Source organism: Aquarana catesbeiana, linkage group LG07 (genome assembly GCF_042186555.1).
Source record: "Aquarana catesbeiana isolate 2022-GZ linkage group LG07, ASM4218655v1, whole genome shotgun sequence".
NCBI lineage: Eukaryota > Metazoa > Chordata > Amphibia > Anura > Ranidae > Aquarana > Aquarana catesbeiana.
The window spans coordinates 100,500,870-100,517,071 of record NC_133330.1 but is presented as its reverse complement, the minus strand read 5'-3'; the positions used below and the strand labels follow the sequence as shown (position 1 = coordinate 100,517,071).

The 16,202-nt window shown below is 43.4% G+C and overlaps 1 protein-coding gene across 1 annotated transcript in view; it reads left to right on the top strand.

Moving 5' to 3' along the window:
• CBX6 (chromobox 6) overlaps window positions 1–15,391 on the top strand; it is a 38,035-nt gene extending 22,644 nt beyond the window's left edge. Inside the window, exons 2-5 of the mRNA XM_073592541.1 lie at window positions 1,048–1,091; window positions 7,429–7,494; window positions 7,815–7,881; window positions 10,388–15,391. Coding sequence (XP_073448642.1) covers window positions 1,048–1,091; window positions 7,429–7,494; window positions 7,815–7,881; window positions 10,388–11,233 — 1,023 coding nt within the window. The 3' untranslated portion in view covers window positions 11,234–15,391. The remainder of the gene's footprint in view (window positions 1–1,047; window positions 1,092–7,428; window positions 7,495–7,814; window positions 7,882–10,387) is intronic.
• Window positions 15,392–16,202: the final 811 nt, after the last annotated feature.

The window sequence follows — 16,202 nt, the reverse complement described above, 5'->3', positions numbered from 1 at the left end:
CTGGCCCGGGACTCTTCATTCATGAGTGTGCTGTTTTGGAGAAAAAAAAATACCACAAGAAAAAAAAAAGGTATATTGGCAATAAAGTGTGGATCATTGATCACCAATTGCAGTGTTTATATTATCATATTTTTAAATACAAACTGGTTTGGGAAAATTTTAATTCATATTTGTGGAACAAATGACAGAAGAGCAGAAGAATAACACATTACCATTCAGTAGAATACATGCAGTGAGTGGCATGGATAGATGGCATTGATTTGTGGCATATATTAATTCAACGTACTGTAACTGCTTTTACAAGGCAAAGGAGGCGCCAGTAGGCTGGCTGGTACCTCCTTCTGTCCTCCCCTTCCACCCAAATCTGCTGCCAGATTGTCTTTAAAATTGCTGTGGAAGCTTTAAAAGGGTAGTACATGTGATGGTGGTCAAGCCGGGTGTTTAACTAGAAGTACACCAAGCAATATATTTTGGAAAGTAGATGATTGGGGGGGGTTTATCACCTGTTATTCTTTAGCCAGAAGTACTGGGTGTGTCTCTGGGCCCTGATGCTGGGGGGGGCATGGGTAAAGAAAATACACCCTGTCTAAGGTGCCTTGTATGCACCACATATGCGCATAGTACAGGTTTGCGTCAAAGGAATTGTAGAATTCTCATTCTAAAAATGCTGGCATCCATCCTTCGGAGTCATTAAGTCAGAACAATGTGCACAAAGGAGCTTGCAACTTATCTGGCTTATCTGATATGAGGACTTCTTCTTCTGGGCCACTGAGTTGGAATGTATTTCCGAGGATTAAACAAATAGCTAGGCAAATAGGAGTTTTAGAAATGGTAGCTACAATATTTCTCTTTGGAAAGCAAGGCTTGTGAATTTTTTGAACGTAATAGTTTAAACATATTTGGAAGCTTGATACCAATGAGATTCTGCATATTTGTTATTTATAAAGCCCTGAGGAAATTCAGAGCGGAACATTTTTACTGAGAGTTTTTTTTGGTTTTGTTTTTTTCTTCCTTTCTTACACTTTTTATTTATTTTATTTTTTTCAGAGTCGTATTGAATACCTTGTGAAATGGAAAGGTTGGGCTATCAAGTAAGAACTTATTTTATTTCTCATTCTCATCATAATTCACTTTTGTGGATAAACTGTACTTTTATTTCTATGACCATTCGTATCCGTAATATATTTTTGGCAGTTAAAGTGATTGTAAAGTCTTGATTTAAAAAAAACAAAACAAACATGTTATACTTACCTGCTCTATGCAGTTGGTTTTGCACAGAGCAGCCTGGATCCCCCTCTTCTTAGGCCCATCTTCACTGCTCCTGGCTCCTCCCTTCTGATGAGTGCCCCCATAGACCAGCAGCTTGCTATGGGGGCAGCTGAGCTGCAGCCCTGTGTCCATTCAGACATGCAGCTGCCGTCCCACCCCCTCTCTCCCCTGATTGGCTAACTGACTTTGATTTACAGCCACCGGAGCCAATGGGGCTGCGGCTGTGCCCCAGCCAATCAGGAGAAGAGTCCCAGATGGCCGAGGGATTTGTGGACATTGCTGGAGAGAGAATGGGCCTCAGGGTAAGTGTTGGGTGCTGAAGGGCCTGCTACACACAGAAGGTTTTTTATGTTAATGCATAGCATTAGGCTGCTTACAGGGAATGTTCTACCAGTTCATAAGTATAACATTACATAATCAGTTGCTTCATCTGCATGCATATAATAAAGATGGTGCATCTAGCTGGGAGATAAAAAAATGTCAAATGCTACTTTAAATTTGTATCAGGGATGTCTTCTAGAGAATTATTTCATACTGAGATAAGTGAAGCAGTTTGGACTTTTTTCAAAGTTGTTCCTACAAGCGCTCTTTGAAACTATATATCCAACTGGGAAGAGGTACAGTATATCTTCATGTTGGCCAAGAGCCACCTTGGAAACCCCCTTTAAACTTGTATCTGTGGGCAGACAAGGGAAATTCCTGGATCAGCTGCTGTTCTGGCTACAATTTCAAGGTTCGCAAGATGAAAATGTTATCATAGGTGGATTTTTTTTTTTTTTTTTTTGTAGACTACAGGAAGCAACAGGTCCTTAACCACTTCCAGCCTAGGCCTCTTCTGGTACTCATCTCATACATGTAAATATCTATTTTTTTTTTTTTTGCTAGAAAACTACTCGGAACCCCCAAACCTTATATTTTTTTTAGCAGAGACCCTAGGGAATAAAATGACGTTGCAATTTTTTATGTCGCACAGTATTTGCAGAGCAATTTTTCAAACGTGATTTTAAAAAAAAAATTATTTGGGGGGGTGAAAAGACACCTTCTTTTACATACATCATGGGACACAGAGACAGGTAATTTATTACCTGCTGGTTTATACTTCATCAGGTGAATGGACGGACACTGGTAGACCAAAGGTCTTCAGACAGGAAGTGATCCCCTACATAACCCCTCCCATACAGGAAGTAGTTTGTTTGAGCTCTCTGATTTGACACAGGCTTTTATGCTTAGATAAATGGTACCTGAGCCTCGCAAAGAAGACTCAAGATCCTGCGAGGTTTTGCCTCCGGGCGCTGGACCCTGCGGAGTGGATATCCTGGACACTACAGTGCTAAGGCATTTCATGCAGGGTGCTGTACAGGTCCAAGGGAGTGGACCCTAAACATGAAAGGGTAGCCAGTCCTTGAAGGTCCAAGTGACAGGAACCCACCGTGAAGGGTGAAGATTTTGGACCCTTAGCTTCTAAGTGGCCCTGCGCCTGGATGGGTAAGTGAAACCCCTTTTATTTTATTATTGTGGGGTGTCCCAGTGATTGGTACAATCAGTCAAGCTAGCTAAAGGCTGGACACCTGTGTGCAGTGACCATACGGGGAAGTTTTGGGCTAGCTGTGGGTGTTTGCAAATTGTACCTTTTTTTTGCTTGTGTTTGGCTGTTTTTACCTGTATGATGGTGCACGGCAGTGCGCCATTTCGCCTTGGTTCGCCATGGCACACATGTGTTTGCAAGAGCGCCGCTGGGCTCAGCAGTTTGTTTGGTGGCGATGGCGCACACGGCTTCACCACACATGCGCCGTAGCCATTTATCTGGGCGCACGAAGATTTGCATCGTACGCGAATAAAGTCGTGCCCACTTGCCGGGACCGCGCACATGCGTGCGCACACACACATAGAATAGGCCAAGCATGTGGTGCTTCTAGAAGGCAGCTGTGGGACACAGAGCAAGCTTTGAACAGACACTTGCAGTGGTTCATTTTTTCTTTAGCTGGGTCACGTGATTTACCAGGTGTTGCTTGGCAGGCTAAAGTTGCAAGCAGGATTGTTGCATAGGGGCTTGGTGAGCCCTATTAAAGGGTCTCCCTTCTGAGGTGTTTTAACTACACCCAGTTTTAGAGGCTTTTGATCCTGACTCTGACCAAAATGGTTCGTTCTGCCTTTAAGTTGCCTCTTGCAGAGGTGACTGAGCCCCCCTGGTCCTTTTTTGCCTCCTAAAAGGTTTTCCGTTTTATATCCCATGGATGAAAAGTTCGGCAAAAAATGGAGCATGCCAGTTGTAGATGCAGGAGTCTCTTCCTTAAACAAGAGCTTAACTTGTCCGGTAGATAATGCACAGGGCTTGAAAGACCCTGTTGACAAGAAATTGGAGTTATTATTAAAGGCTTCCTTTTCTTTGGCCAGTTCAGCTATTCGGCCAGCTGTTGCAGCAATTCGTATTTGCCAGTCCGTAAAGGATCAAGTCAAACGGCCGGATAGACCTAACCAGGAGGATGATCTGCCTGAAAGTAAGACAGATATTCCTCGAGTGCTGTGTTTTGCTGTTGATGCTTTAAAGGATTCAATACAGCAGGTTTCTCGTCTGGCTCTCTTGTCTGTACATATGCGCAGTCTTTTATGGCTTAAGAACTGGTCAGCCGAGCTTCCTTGTAAAAAGTTATTGGCAGGTTTCCCGTTTCATGGGGAATGTTTATTCGGTGATCACTTGGACAACTATATCCAAAAGATTTCCAGGGGGAAGAGTTCTCTACTTCCTGTAAAGAAAAGCACCAAACGTCCCTTGTTTAAAAACCCAGGGACTGCTTCCTTAAATGTCTGTGTCAGGGCGGTTCCGCCGCCAATAGGGCACTAGGGCCAGGGGCAAGGCCAGGGCCAGAAAAGGCCCTGGGTCCAGAATTCTTCTGAACCCAGCACCAAGCCCTCTCTTTGAGGGGACGCCCCCAGCCATGGGGTGGGGGGGGGGGGGCTGCTGCACTTTGCTGACATTTGGAAAATAACAATTCAGGACAAGTGGGTCACCTCAATTGTATCTCGTGGTTACAATCTGAAGTTACGGGGGGGTTCCTCCTCAGAGGTTTCTAAGATCCAGCGTTCCCTCGGATCCTCTAAAAAGAAACCTTATTGCTTCAGGCACTATAGCATCTAGTGTATCAAGGAGTGATTTCTAGAGGTTCCTGTATTCGAAAGGGGCACAGGGTTTTACTCAAACCTGTTTACGGTTCAGAAACGGGGACACTTTTTGGACCTAAGGCCCCCTGAACAAGTATCTATTGATTCAGTCCTTTTGGCTGGAGTCTATCCGCTCAGTAGTAACCTACTACTGAGCGGACAGACTCCATACCTACCTATCTTTCAGGCTCATCAGAGGTTCCTACGTTTTGCAGTAGAGGAATGTCATTTTCAGTTTGTGGCTCTACATTTCAGGCTTGCTACAGCTCCCCTGGTGTTCACAAAGGTCCTAGCACCAGTACTGGGTCTTTTAAGGGCCCAAGGGATCCTGGTACTTTGGTATCTGGATGACCTCCTGCTCAGAGATTACTCAGTACAGGCTCTAGAACAGAGCACAATATACACAGTGGGGTATTTGAAAAGCTTAGGCTGGATCATAAATAGCTCAAAGTCTAGGATATTTAGGTCTGATTCTAAACACGGTCCAAGCTAGAGTATTCTTGCCACCCGTAAGGATCTGTGCTCTAAAGGATCAGGTGTGTCAGATAAAGAGCACCAGACAACCCTCCATTCGGCTCTGTATGAGTCTTCTAGGGAGGATGGTATCCTCCTCCGAGACAGGGCCCTATGCCCAGTTCCATTCCAGGCCTTTACAACAAGACATCTTTTTGGCTTGGAACAGAATAAGAAAAGCCCTGGATTATCCAATGTGCTTATCTCCTCAGGCATGCTTAAGCTTAAACTGGTGGTTGCAGGATCAGAACCTACGAAAGGGAAAATCCTTTCTCCCGGTAACTTGGAGAGTGCTGACCTACAGATGCCAGTCTCAGACAGGGGAGTGACCCTAGATGGGCTCACAGCTCAGGGGAAATGGTCAGGGACAGAGCAGACCCTGCCCATCAACGTCCTAGAATTACGGGCAGCGGTCGTGGATGGTGGAGCTTCAGGACTGCCCCATCAGGGTACAGTCGGACAGTGCCACGGCAGTGGCCTATATAAACCACCAAGGCAGTACCAGGAGTCGTTCAGCTCTGAAGGAGGTGAACTACATACTAGCCTGAGCAGAGGGACATGTGCCAATGATATCGGCAATCCATATCCCGAGAGTAGAGAACTGCAAGGCGGATTCTCAGCCGCCAGCAGATCTGCCTGGGGGAATGGTCCCTACACCCAGAGGTGTTCCAGGAAATTTTCCAACATTGTGGATGGCCAGAGGTTGACCTACTGGCATCCAGGTTCAACAACAAGCTACAGCTGTTTGTGTCTCGAGCAAGAGATCCTCTGGCAATTGGAGCAGATGCTCTGATAGTTACATGGAGCCAGTGCTCCCTGGTTTATGCTTTCCCTCTGATCCCACTCCTTCCACATTTTGTTGCGCAGGATTCATAGAGGGGGTTCCAGTTATTTGGCAGCACCAGCCTGGCCCAGAAGGCCCTGGTTCCCGGAGATTGTGAGAATTTGATGGCATGGCTATTGAAGCCAGGGTGTTAAAGGACTGTGGCATCTCGGGACCAGTGGTGTCTACTTTAGTGAATGCTAGAAAAGCTTTCACTAGGAAGATTTATCATAAGGTCTGGAAGACTTTGTATTGCTTGGTGTGAAGCCAGAAAACGGCATCCTCGGAAATGTGATTGGGAGAATTCTCTCTTTTCTACAGTCAGCTGTGGAAATCAAATTGGCTTTTAGTACAATCAGAGGTCAGGTTTCTGCCCTATCAGTCTTCTTCCAAAGGCCTTTAGCCTCCCATTCACTGATCCAAACCTTTTTGCAAGGGACAACTCGCTTGCTTCCCCCCATTAGGTCACCTATGTGTCCTTGGGACTTGAACTTGGTGCTGTCTGTGTTACAGAAACAACCATTTGAACCTATTTAAGGAAATTCCATTAGACTTGCTGTCACACAAGCTAGCCTTCCTGATGGCTATCACCTCGGCTAGAAGGGTGTCGGAGTTGGCGGCCCTTTCATTCAGGGAACCGTACTTGATCCTTCACCATGACAGTCATGTTCCATCCTTTTTGCCAAAGGTGGTGTCGGCCGTTCATTTAAATGTCATTTTTTTTTTGTTTTTTTGTTTCACCAAAAGGACCCAAGAAGGGGCAGGCAGCTTCCAAAGCTTCAGTTGCCAATTGGGTCCGTCAATTAGTCATTCAGGCCTACGGTCTAAAACGTAAAGCTCCTCCCTTTAGGGTGAGAGCTCATTCTACCATTGTTGTAGGAACCTCCTGGGCTTTTCGCCATCAGGTATCTGTGGCTCAGATTTGTAAGGCTGCTACCTGGTCTTCAATGCATACATTCACAAAATTTTATCAAGTGGATGTTCGAGCAGCCGAAGATTTGGCTTTTGGCCGCAGTGTACTGCAGGCTGCCTTATATAAGTTCTGATGGCTATTGTTTGGCAGGGTGTCTCTCTCCCCTCAAGGCTATTACTCTGGCACGTCCCAGCTGGTAATGAATATTAGCCTGACTCTGTGTCCCATGATGTATGAAAAAGAAAATAGGATTTTTACATCATACTTGCCTGTAAAATCCTTTTCTTTGAGTACATTATGGGACACAGAGATCCCTCTCCTCTTTTTTTGAGGATTCAGTGCTTGCTACAGAACTGAAGTGCTTCCTGTATGGGAGGGGTTATATAGGGGATCACTTCCTGTCTGAAGACCTTTGGTCTACCAGTGTCCATTCACCTAATGATGGAGTATAACCCAGCAGGTAATGAATATTAGCCTGACTCTGTGTCCCATGATGTACTCCAAGAAAAGGATTTTACAGGTATGACGTAAAAATCCTATATTTTTTTTTTTTTTTCTGTACTTCCCAGAGATTAACATGCATTTGTGCGTGTATTGCAGAGAGGCACTTGCAATTTTTTTTTTTTTTTTGCTTTAAAAAAAACACAAAAAAAACCCCTTTAAATACCTGACTACATTTTTAAAGTCCAATGTTCAAAAGCAAGAAGGGACCAAATACTGTTAACATTTTGATATGTGTAACTTTTTGCAGGTACAGCACTTGGGAACCGGAAGAGAACATTCTGGATTCTCGCCTTATTGTGGCATTTGAGCAAAAGTAAGTTTTATTGTCACTTCCCATCTGTAACAAAATGAAATTGTATAACGCACATTTCTAGTGTCCTGGCTCTTCACCAATGATTTGGGCATTGTGTATGATTTTCAGTGGCCACTATGTACCCAATTTTTAACATGGTCAAGGTCTATTTACAAAAATTATATAAACTGATCTGGAAAGCAGCACGTTTTTCTGAATGTTTTGAGGCTTGTCTATGAGTTTGGAATGGATCGTTTGAATTGTATTGTTTAGATTCTTTTGATACCATTACCATGGCTTGCTTTTGATCTCTGCTTAATCTTGTTTTCTGTTTTGTACAGAGAGAGGGAACAGGAGATCTATGGACCGAAAAAAAGGGGTCCAAAACCAAAAACTTTCTTATTAAAGGTAAACCAACTGTGTGTATTTTATTTTTTTTGTTTGTTTTTGTTACTTAAAGGTGATCTTTTAGATCATATTATATGTTACATCGATATTTAGGTTGTAACATGGTTGCAAGCTGTTGCTACAAATATGGATGCATTTTATTTTTTGCAAAAGGTGGACTTGGCCTTTTAATGTACTCACTAATTGCAGCATGTTAATTGTATTTATCTGATTTGTCATTGCCTTAGGCAATACTAAATACAATACAAATATTGGGGAAATCCAGATACATTTGCATGTCTAAGTTCTCTACCCATTCACTTAGGTAAAAAGTGTCAATAATAAAACACAACACAGGTTTTTAAAATAATTTATTAAACAGCTCCGGGGGGGGGGGGGTCTTCTTCCGTCTTCGGGGGTCCCTCTGGTTCATCTTCTCCCGGCGTCCGGTTGGTTCTTCTCCGCTCTCCGGCCTCTTCTCCCGGTGTCCCAGGTCTTCGGCCGGCCCCTCCGCTGTCTTCAGGTAGCTCTATTGCCAGCGGAGGTCCGGACTTCTTGGCTTCTTGTGTTCTCTTCTCTTCTCTTCCCCCAGATGTTGACACGACGCTCTCTCCGGCTGGACTGGTCTCTGAGGGCTGCGTTGTGACTTTTATATAGGCGGAGACCCCGCCCCCATATGATGTCACAGTCCCTGGGCATGCTGGGACTGTGACGTTTTAGGGGGCGTGGTCGACCACACCCCCTAAAACGGCACAGTCCCAGCATGCCCAGGGACTGTGACATCATATGGGGGCGGGGTCTCCGCCTATATAAGTCACAACGCAGCCCTCAGAGACCAGTCCAGCCGGAGAGAGCGTCGTGTCAACATCTGGGGGAAGAGAAGAGAACACAAGAAGCCAAGAAGTCCGGACCTCCGCTGGCAATAGAGCTACCTGAAGACAGCGGAGGGGCCGGCCGAAGACCTGGGACACCGGGAGAAGAGGCCGGAGAGCGGAGAAGAACCAACCGGACGCCGGGAGAAGATGAACCAGAGGGACCCCCGAAGACGGAAGAAGACCCCCCCCCCCCCCGGAGCTGTTTAATAAATTATTTTAAAAACCTGTGTTGTGTTTTATTATTGACACTTTTTACCTAGGTGAATGGGTAGGGGTACCATGTACCCCATACTCATTCACATAGGGTGGGGGGGCCGGGATCTGGGGGCCCTCTTATTATAGGGGGCTCCCGGATTCCGATAAGCCCCCCGCCCGCAGACCCCGACAACCAACGGCCAGGGTTGTCGGGAAGAGGCCCTTGTCCTCATCAACATGGGGACAAGGTGCTTTGTGGTGGGGGGGCACCGCAAGGCGCCCCCTCCCCCAAAGCACCCCCCCATGTTGAGGGCATGCGGCCTGGTACGGTTCAGGAGGGGGGGGGGGGGGGGGGGCGCTCGTTCGTCCCCACCCCCTTTCCTGACCGGCCGGGCTGCGTGCTCGGATCGGGGTCTGGTATGGATTTTGGGGGGACCCCCACGCCGGTTTTTCGGCGTAGGGGGTTCCCCTTAAAGTTCCATACCAGACCTAAGGGCCTGCGACGGGGCTCGCAAGGTTTCAATCTCGCCAAAAAAAGCGGCGAGATTGAATTCCTTTTCTAGTCCCGTCGTACCCAAGTCACGTTCAAAATGAACGGACTTGTCCGTGTGTGGGAAAGTCCGTTCATTCTGAAAGTCCGGCGGAAGTCCGTCGGGAAGACCGGATTCCGGAAAGTCCGGCCGTGTGTAGGCAAGTCCGGCCGTTCAGAAAGTCCGGCGGTAGTCCGCCGGAAGTCTGGCGGCAAGTACGTCGGACCTAGCTTTCTAGAAAGTCCGACCGTGTGTATGCGGCATAACACTTTTTGCTTTATAAATAAGTGGATAAAAAAAAAACCTCAATCTTGATTTGAAGATAAGTTTCAGATGTGCTTTACAGCTCAGGCAAACTTTTTCATAGGGACTGTATGGTGAATATTGGGTAAAGTTGCCATGCAAGCCATATTTAAATGAGCAGCTAAAACCAGAACAGGCTTGTTAAATTCGAATGAAGAAGCAGGCTGAGTTAAGCAAAATGATCCTTTTAAAAGGGACATGTTATGTAGATGGGCCACACCAATATAACTGTGGAAAACGTTGTATGCAATTTTGGGCATTAGGATTTCCGATAACTGTAATAGGTGCAAGGAAATAATTAAGAATCCTATTTTGTGTCCTTCAGTCTTCTTCGTTCGCAGTAATCTATGCAGAATACTAGTCAGTAGATCCATGTCAAAGGCACATCTTCAGACCCCCTGGCCCAGTAGTACGTACAATAAGAAATGTAATGTAAATTATGTGCTGCTTGAAAACACTTTATGTATGTGGTGTGTGTTGGGTTTTTTTTTTTTTTTTTTTTTTTTTTACTAATTGTTTGCCAATTGGGAATCTGTTACAGACGTAAGATTCTGAAAATGTTTAGCAACATTATTGGAGAAAGTAGCAGGTTATTTGTAACTAATCTTCTGTCATTGTTAACAGGCCAGAGCCCAGGCTGAAGCACTTCGTATAAATGATCTCCACTATGGAGTTAAACCAGGCTCCAGTGGCTCCGCTAAGTTGCACTCAAGTGCTGCTGTGCATCGATTAAAAAAGGACATTCGACGCTGCCATAGCATGTCCCGTCGCCCTCTTCCCCGTCCAGACCCTTCCGCGCCTTCTGGTACTAGTTCTGGTCTACGCCCCCCTGTGTCACCATTTTCAGAAACTGTGCGGATCATCAATCGCAAGGCAAAACCCAGAGAGCCAAAGCGTAATCGAATCATTCTCAATCTAAAGGTCATTGATAAAGCTGCAAAGCCACCTCTAGGACGCCCCAAAATTCCTTCCCGAAATAGAGTGATTGGTAAAAGTAAAAAGTACAGTGAGAGCATGTTGCGTAACCAGATTCGTCACATAAAATATGGGTCATTTTCACTGTACAACAAGCCAGCCCTTCGAGGCCCAGATGAAGCGAAAGCAGATAATGAAAGCACTCACCAAGGCTTAGAGGATGAAAGCTCTGCCACATCTGGGTGTCCTTCTCCAGCTCCATCAGATGATCGACCCCCTAAATTACTGCCTGAGACTCTTAGCCCTGCTGTTCCTGACTGGAGGGAATCTGAGGCATTGGATCTTTCTATACCACCAGAATCCTCTGCAAGCAAACGTGGGCAAGGGGAGCCTGAAGAATCTGAACCTGAAGAGGAAGCTGGAGATTGGCGTCCAGACATGTCACCATGTTCCAATGTGGTGGTGACTGATGTTACCAGTAACCTGTTGACCGTCACCATCAAAGAGTTTTGCAATGCACAAGACTTCGAGAAAGTAGCAGCAGTAGGCAAATAGAATAGGAGAGGGGCGAGTAATAGGAAATATGTACAACAATTTAAAGATTGTTTCACTCTAAAGCTTGTAATGCACCACCCTATATCCTCTTGCTACATCCTTATGATCATGTATAAGGATGTACTAAAAGATAGTACAACCTATACTTCATTGCCCAGTGTGGCAAGATTAAATGTAGAATGTGATGGCACTTGGTCCGAGGATCTACATATGTCCTCTCCACCCTATATCTAGTTTCATCTAGTTTACATTTCATAGCATAGCACAGCTGAAACAAAATTACTGTATTTACTATATTTGCTTATATTGTCATGGCTGCTAAGCACAGAAATGAATTGTGCATGTATACTATGTAAGAGCTATAGCTTGCTATTAAAGCGGACATTACACAATTAATTTATATATCACACACGCACACACTTACAGCCTGCTTGCTGAAAAACTCTTCAGGATTGCAGAACTAATTGAGGGAGTAGCATTCAAAGCACTATTTAAAGGCCCCTGTTGATGCACTTCATTAACTCCCTAGTTTAAACCTTGGTCTGATTTGGAATGGGACATACAGAAGTCTTTGGTGACTTTCCAATACCAAAGTAGAAAAATTAGCTGATCAGTAGTTCATGGAAGTAAACAAACCATAACTTCAGGTGGGCAGAATGAGGCCAAAAGGTGAGTGTTGCAGAAAGATGAGCGTTCTCCATTATATCAATATCAGATTTTGATAGTAAAAATAGTTGCATATAAGGAATTTTATGGATAATAATCTATGCATCCAGCCTTTTTCCCAATATAATTTTATGCTGTTCTATCCTGTATACATGTACCTTAGCCAGAGAGAAAAAAAGTGATAAGGTGTTGGACTAATGTGAACACAGTGATGTCTTTAATTTGGGCCTAGCATTATATTATTTTCATGTTCTTTGCATGCTTAGGTATTTGTTACATCTAGAGATCACAGCACTCCTGACAATGCCCTCGTCTGCTCTTCTTTCCAGGACAGCACAATATTTGTTCTGTCATCATCTAGGGTTAGCATCTAATCTCTGAACTGATATACTGGCTCAGAGCTGACACATTCCTATATAGTTCATCCGCAAAGTATTCAAAGCACTTCACTTTTTACACATTTTGTTATGTTACAGCCTTATTTCAAATTGGATTAAATTCATTATTTTCCTCAAAATTCTACAAACAATACCCCGCAATTACAAAATGAAAGGTAGGTTTGGAATGTATTAAAAAAAAAAAAAAAAAAATCCCATGTACATAAGTATTCACAGCCTTTGCCATGACACTCAAAATTGAGCTCAGGTGCATCCTGTTTCCACTGATCATCCTTGAGATGTTTCTACAACTGGAGTCCACCTGTGGTAAATTCAGTTTATTGGACCTAGATTTGGAAAGGCATACACCTGTCTATATAAGGTCCCACAGTTAACAGTGCATGTCAGAGCACAAACCAAGCCATGACGTCCAAGGAATTGTCTGAAGACCTCCGACAGGATTGCATTGAGGCACAGATCTGCGGAAGGGTGCAGAAAAATTTCTGCAGCATTTAAGGTCTCAATGAGCACAATGGCCTCCATCATTTGTAAATGGAAGACGTTTGGAACCACCAGGACTCTTCCTAGAGCGGGCCAAACTGAGGGATCGGGGGGAGAAGGGCCTTAGTCACGGAGGTGACCAAGAACCCGATGGTCACTCTGACGGAGCTCCAGCGTTTCTCTGTGGAGAGAGGAGAACCTTCAAGAAGAACAACCATCTCTGCAGCACTCCACCAATTAGGTCTGTTTAGTAGAGTGGCCAGACAGAAGCCTCTCCTCCCGTAAAAGACACATGACAGCCCACCTGGAGTTTGCCAAAAGGCACCTGAAGCACTCTGACCATGAGAATAAAAATTCTCTGCTCTGCTGAAACAAAGATTGAACTCTTTCTCCTAAATGGCAAGCGTCATGTCTGGAGGAGACCAGGCACCGCTCATCACCTGGCCAGTACCATTCCTACAGTAAAGCATGGTGGTGGCAGCATCATGCTGTGGGGATGTTTTTCAGCGGCAGGAACTGGGAGACTATTCAGGATCAAAGGAAAGATGAATATAGCAATGTACAGAGACCTCCTTGATGAAAACCTGCTCCAGAGCGCTCTGGACCTCAGACTGGGGTGAAGGTTCATCTTCCAACAGGACAACCCTAAGCACACAGCCAAGATAACAAAGGAGTGGTTACGAGACTACTCTGTGAATGTCCTTGAGTTACTCAGACTTTGAACATCTCTGGAGAGATCTGAAAATGGCTGTGCACCGACGTTCCCCATCCATCCTGATGGAGCTTGAGAGGTCCTGCAAAGAAGAATGGAAGGAACTACCCAAAAATTAGGTGTACCAAGCTTGTAGCATCATACTCAGAAAGACTTGAGGCTGTAAGTGGTGCCAAAGGTGCTTCAACAAAGTATTGAGCAAAGGCTGTGAATACTTATGTACATGGGATTTTTTTTTTTGTTTTTTATTTTTAATAAATTTGCAAAGATTTCAAACAAACTTCTTTCACATTGTCGTCATTATGGGGTATTGTTTGTAGAATTATGAGGAAAATAATTAATTTAATCCGAATGAAATATTTAGTATCAACACAGGGTGGTACTGTGGATACTCCTAAAATACTCTGTGCCACGTCCTATAATTTGAGACAAATTCTTTTGGAATAGAAGGCTTCGATTTTTTTTTTTAGGCACGACCACATGGGTAATTGATATATAACTTTTTTTATTTATTATACATAGAAAAAAAGACATTAACAAAATATATCGACAATAGAAAAAGTCAGTAACAGGGTTGAATGGTATATACTGGAGGGGAAGAACCACTCGTTCCACAGTCAAGTTTTGGATTTCAAGAGTAGGCTATGTAACAGGTTAAGATGATACTCATATCCTGGGCTCTACATGTTACGCGCCTTGCACTTCTTCAGGAGCATCAAAAAGACTTTGTGAATATTAGCGATATTACCAAAATAGATTATAAAGTAAACGCTATATTAACTATACAAAAAAGTGATGTGAGACAATTGACCACAAAATAATTGGTGATCTTGATGACACCTGGTGTATCAATAAACAATACAGGTTGAGATGACTGGTAACCGCCAAAGAGGTTGGTGGAGTACTAAAACAAGTATCTCAGGATTAACCCATTAAGGAAGTTCCTGGGTAAGGAAAACTTTAAAGCAGAAAGAGCCTCCAGCAGGGATAGCAAATCCCATAACAGTAGTTTAAAAGGAGGATTTTACAGCATAGCCAAATTGCTGGTAGTCCAAGGGTATATAGGCAGATCAGAAACCTGATTATGACCATGTAAAGTGAAAGCCCTGTCATGAGCCACCGCTCGGGTAGGAACAGCTGTGGCCGGGAGTCTTTTTCTATTGTTGATATATTTTTTTAATGTTTTTTTCTATGTATAATAATGTTTTATATATCAATTACCCATGTGGTCATGCCTAAAAAGTCCAAGTCTTCAATTAATTTAATCCATTTTGGAATAAGGCTGTAACATAACAGTGTGGAAAAGTGAAGCGCTGTGGATACTTTCCAGGTGCACTGTAAATCCTGGTACCTGCACAGTTCTTTGCTGTGTTCACAACAATTTCACATAGATTAGTCCCTGCAGCCTCTGAGCTTGTGACCTACAAAAAAAATTTGCAGTGTGATCACGGGGGGAGAAAACTAAGGAAATGCTTCCTCTCTCATGGATCAGACTGACATCATCTCAGCCTAGGCAAAGTTGCTTGCCTTGAGCTTCAAAGACAGCTTTTTAGAAATGGGTACAGATTTGGTTAAAAAATGGTTGTTGCAGTGTATTGGAACATGTCAGAAAAGTATTTACACAGACTTTCAGCTCTCAAATTCAGCCCTCCAGATCTCATGTGCCTCCCTTCTCATGATTTAGTCTGTCTCCAGTCTGACCGACTGTATTAAGTTAACAGACTGGACTATGAAGACAAATAATATGGCATTGCCTTGGCCAAGTAATAGTTTGTTCCATCACATTTTATATCTAAATATGTTCTGATTTAAGGCTTCCAATTCCAAAATTTCAATAACAAGCACAAGAACGTTACACTGGTGCTGTGTTAAAAAAAATAAATGTTTTGGAATGGTTCTGTAGCTCGTAGCCTTTTGTTCAAATTTCTGAATTTATTATATTTTAATTGTCTTAAAGAGTCCCGTCCTTCTCTTTTGAGACAAAACTTGAAAACAAGCTTTTGAGTGAATGCATCTTTTAACATTTTGATATGGAGAATCTCATAACATGAAATGGGATCTCTGCGATTAATTCAAGGTCTATGGTGTTCTAGAATTACTGGTGCTAACACCTATTTATGTCCTATATATATATATATATATATATATATATATATATATATATATATTATATATATATATATAGGTGCCTGTAAACTGCATGGGTAAAGTGGTTAGCCTGCTTCTAGCCGTAAACTGACACTGCTCTGCAATGCTTCCTACGATTCTTCAGTAATAGGAAGTCAACACCTGGTGCTAATATCCCAGTATACTTTTGCATTGATAGACATTGAAGGAAAAAATGATTTCCACATTGCATTTGTTGTGTATGCAGAGAGTGGTAAAGAATAGTGTTACCGTTCTTTTCAAATGGGCACAAATTTAATTTGGGTACTTAAGGTTATCCTTCTGTTTAACTTAAGTCTGAAATATATGAAATGGTTTTGCAAGGGAAATTGCTAAAAAAAAAAAACAAAAACCATTGGCTTTCTTGGTGCTAAAGTCAGAGTATATCCTTTTTTTTTTTTTTTTTCCTTTTTTTTGTGTGTTTTGTTTTTATTTTATCAACAAGTTCTGAAGGATTTAAGAGTTGAATGAAATGGCTAGCTAATAAGCGGGGCATAGTGACCTGTTTTCTAATGTGCTAAGTTAACTTTTACATCTTCTATACACC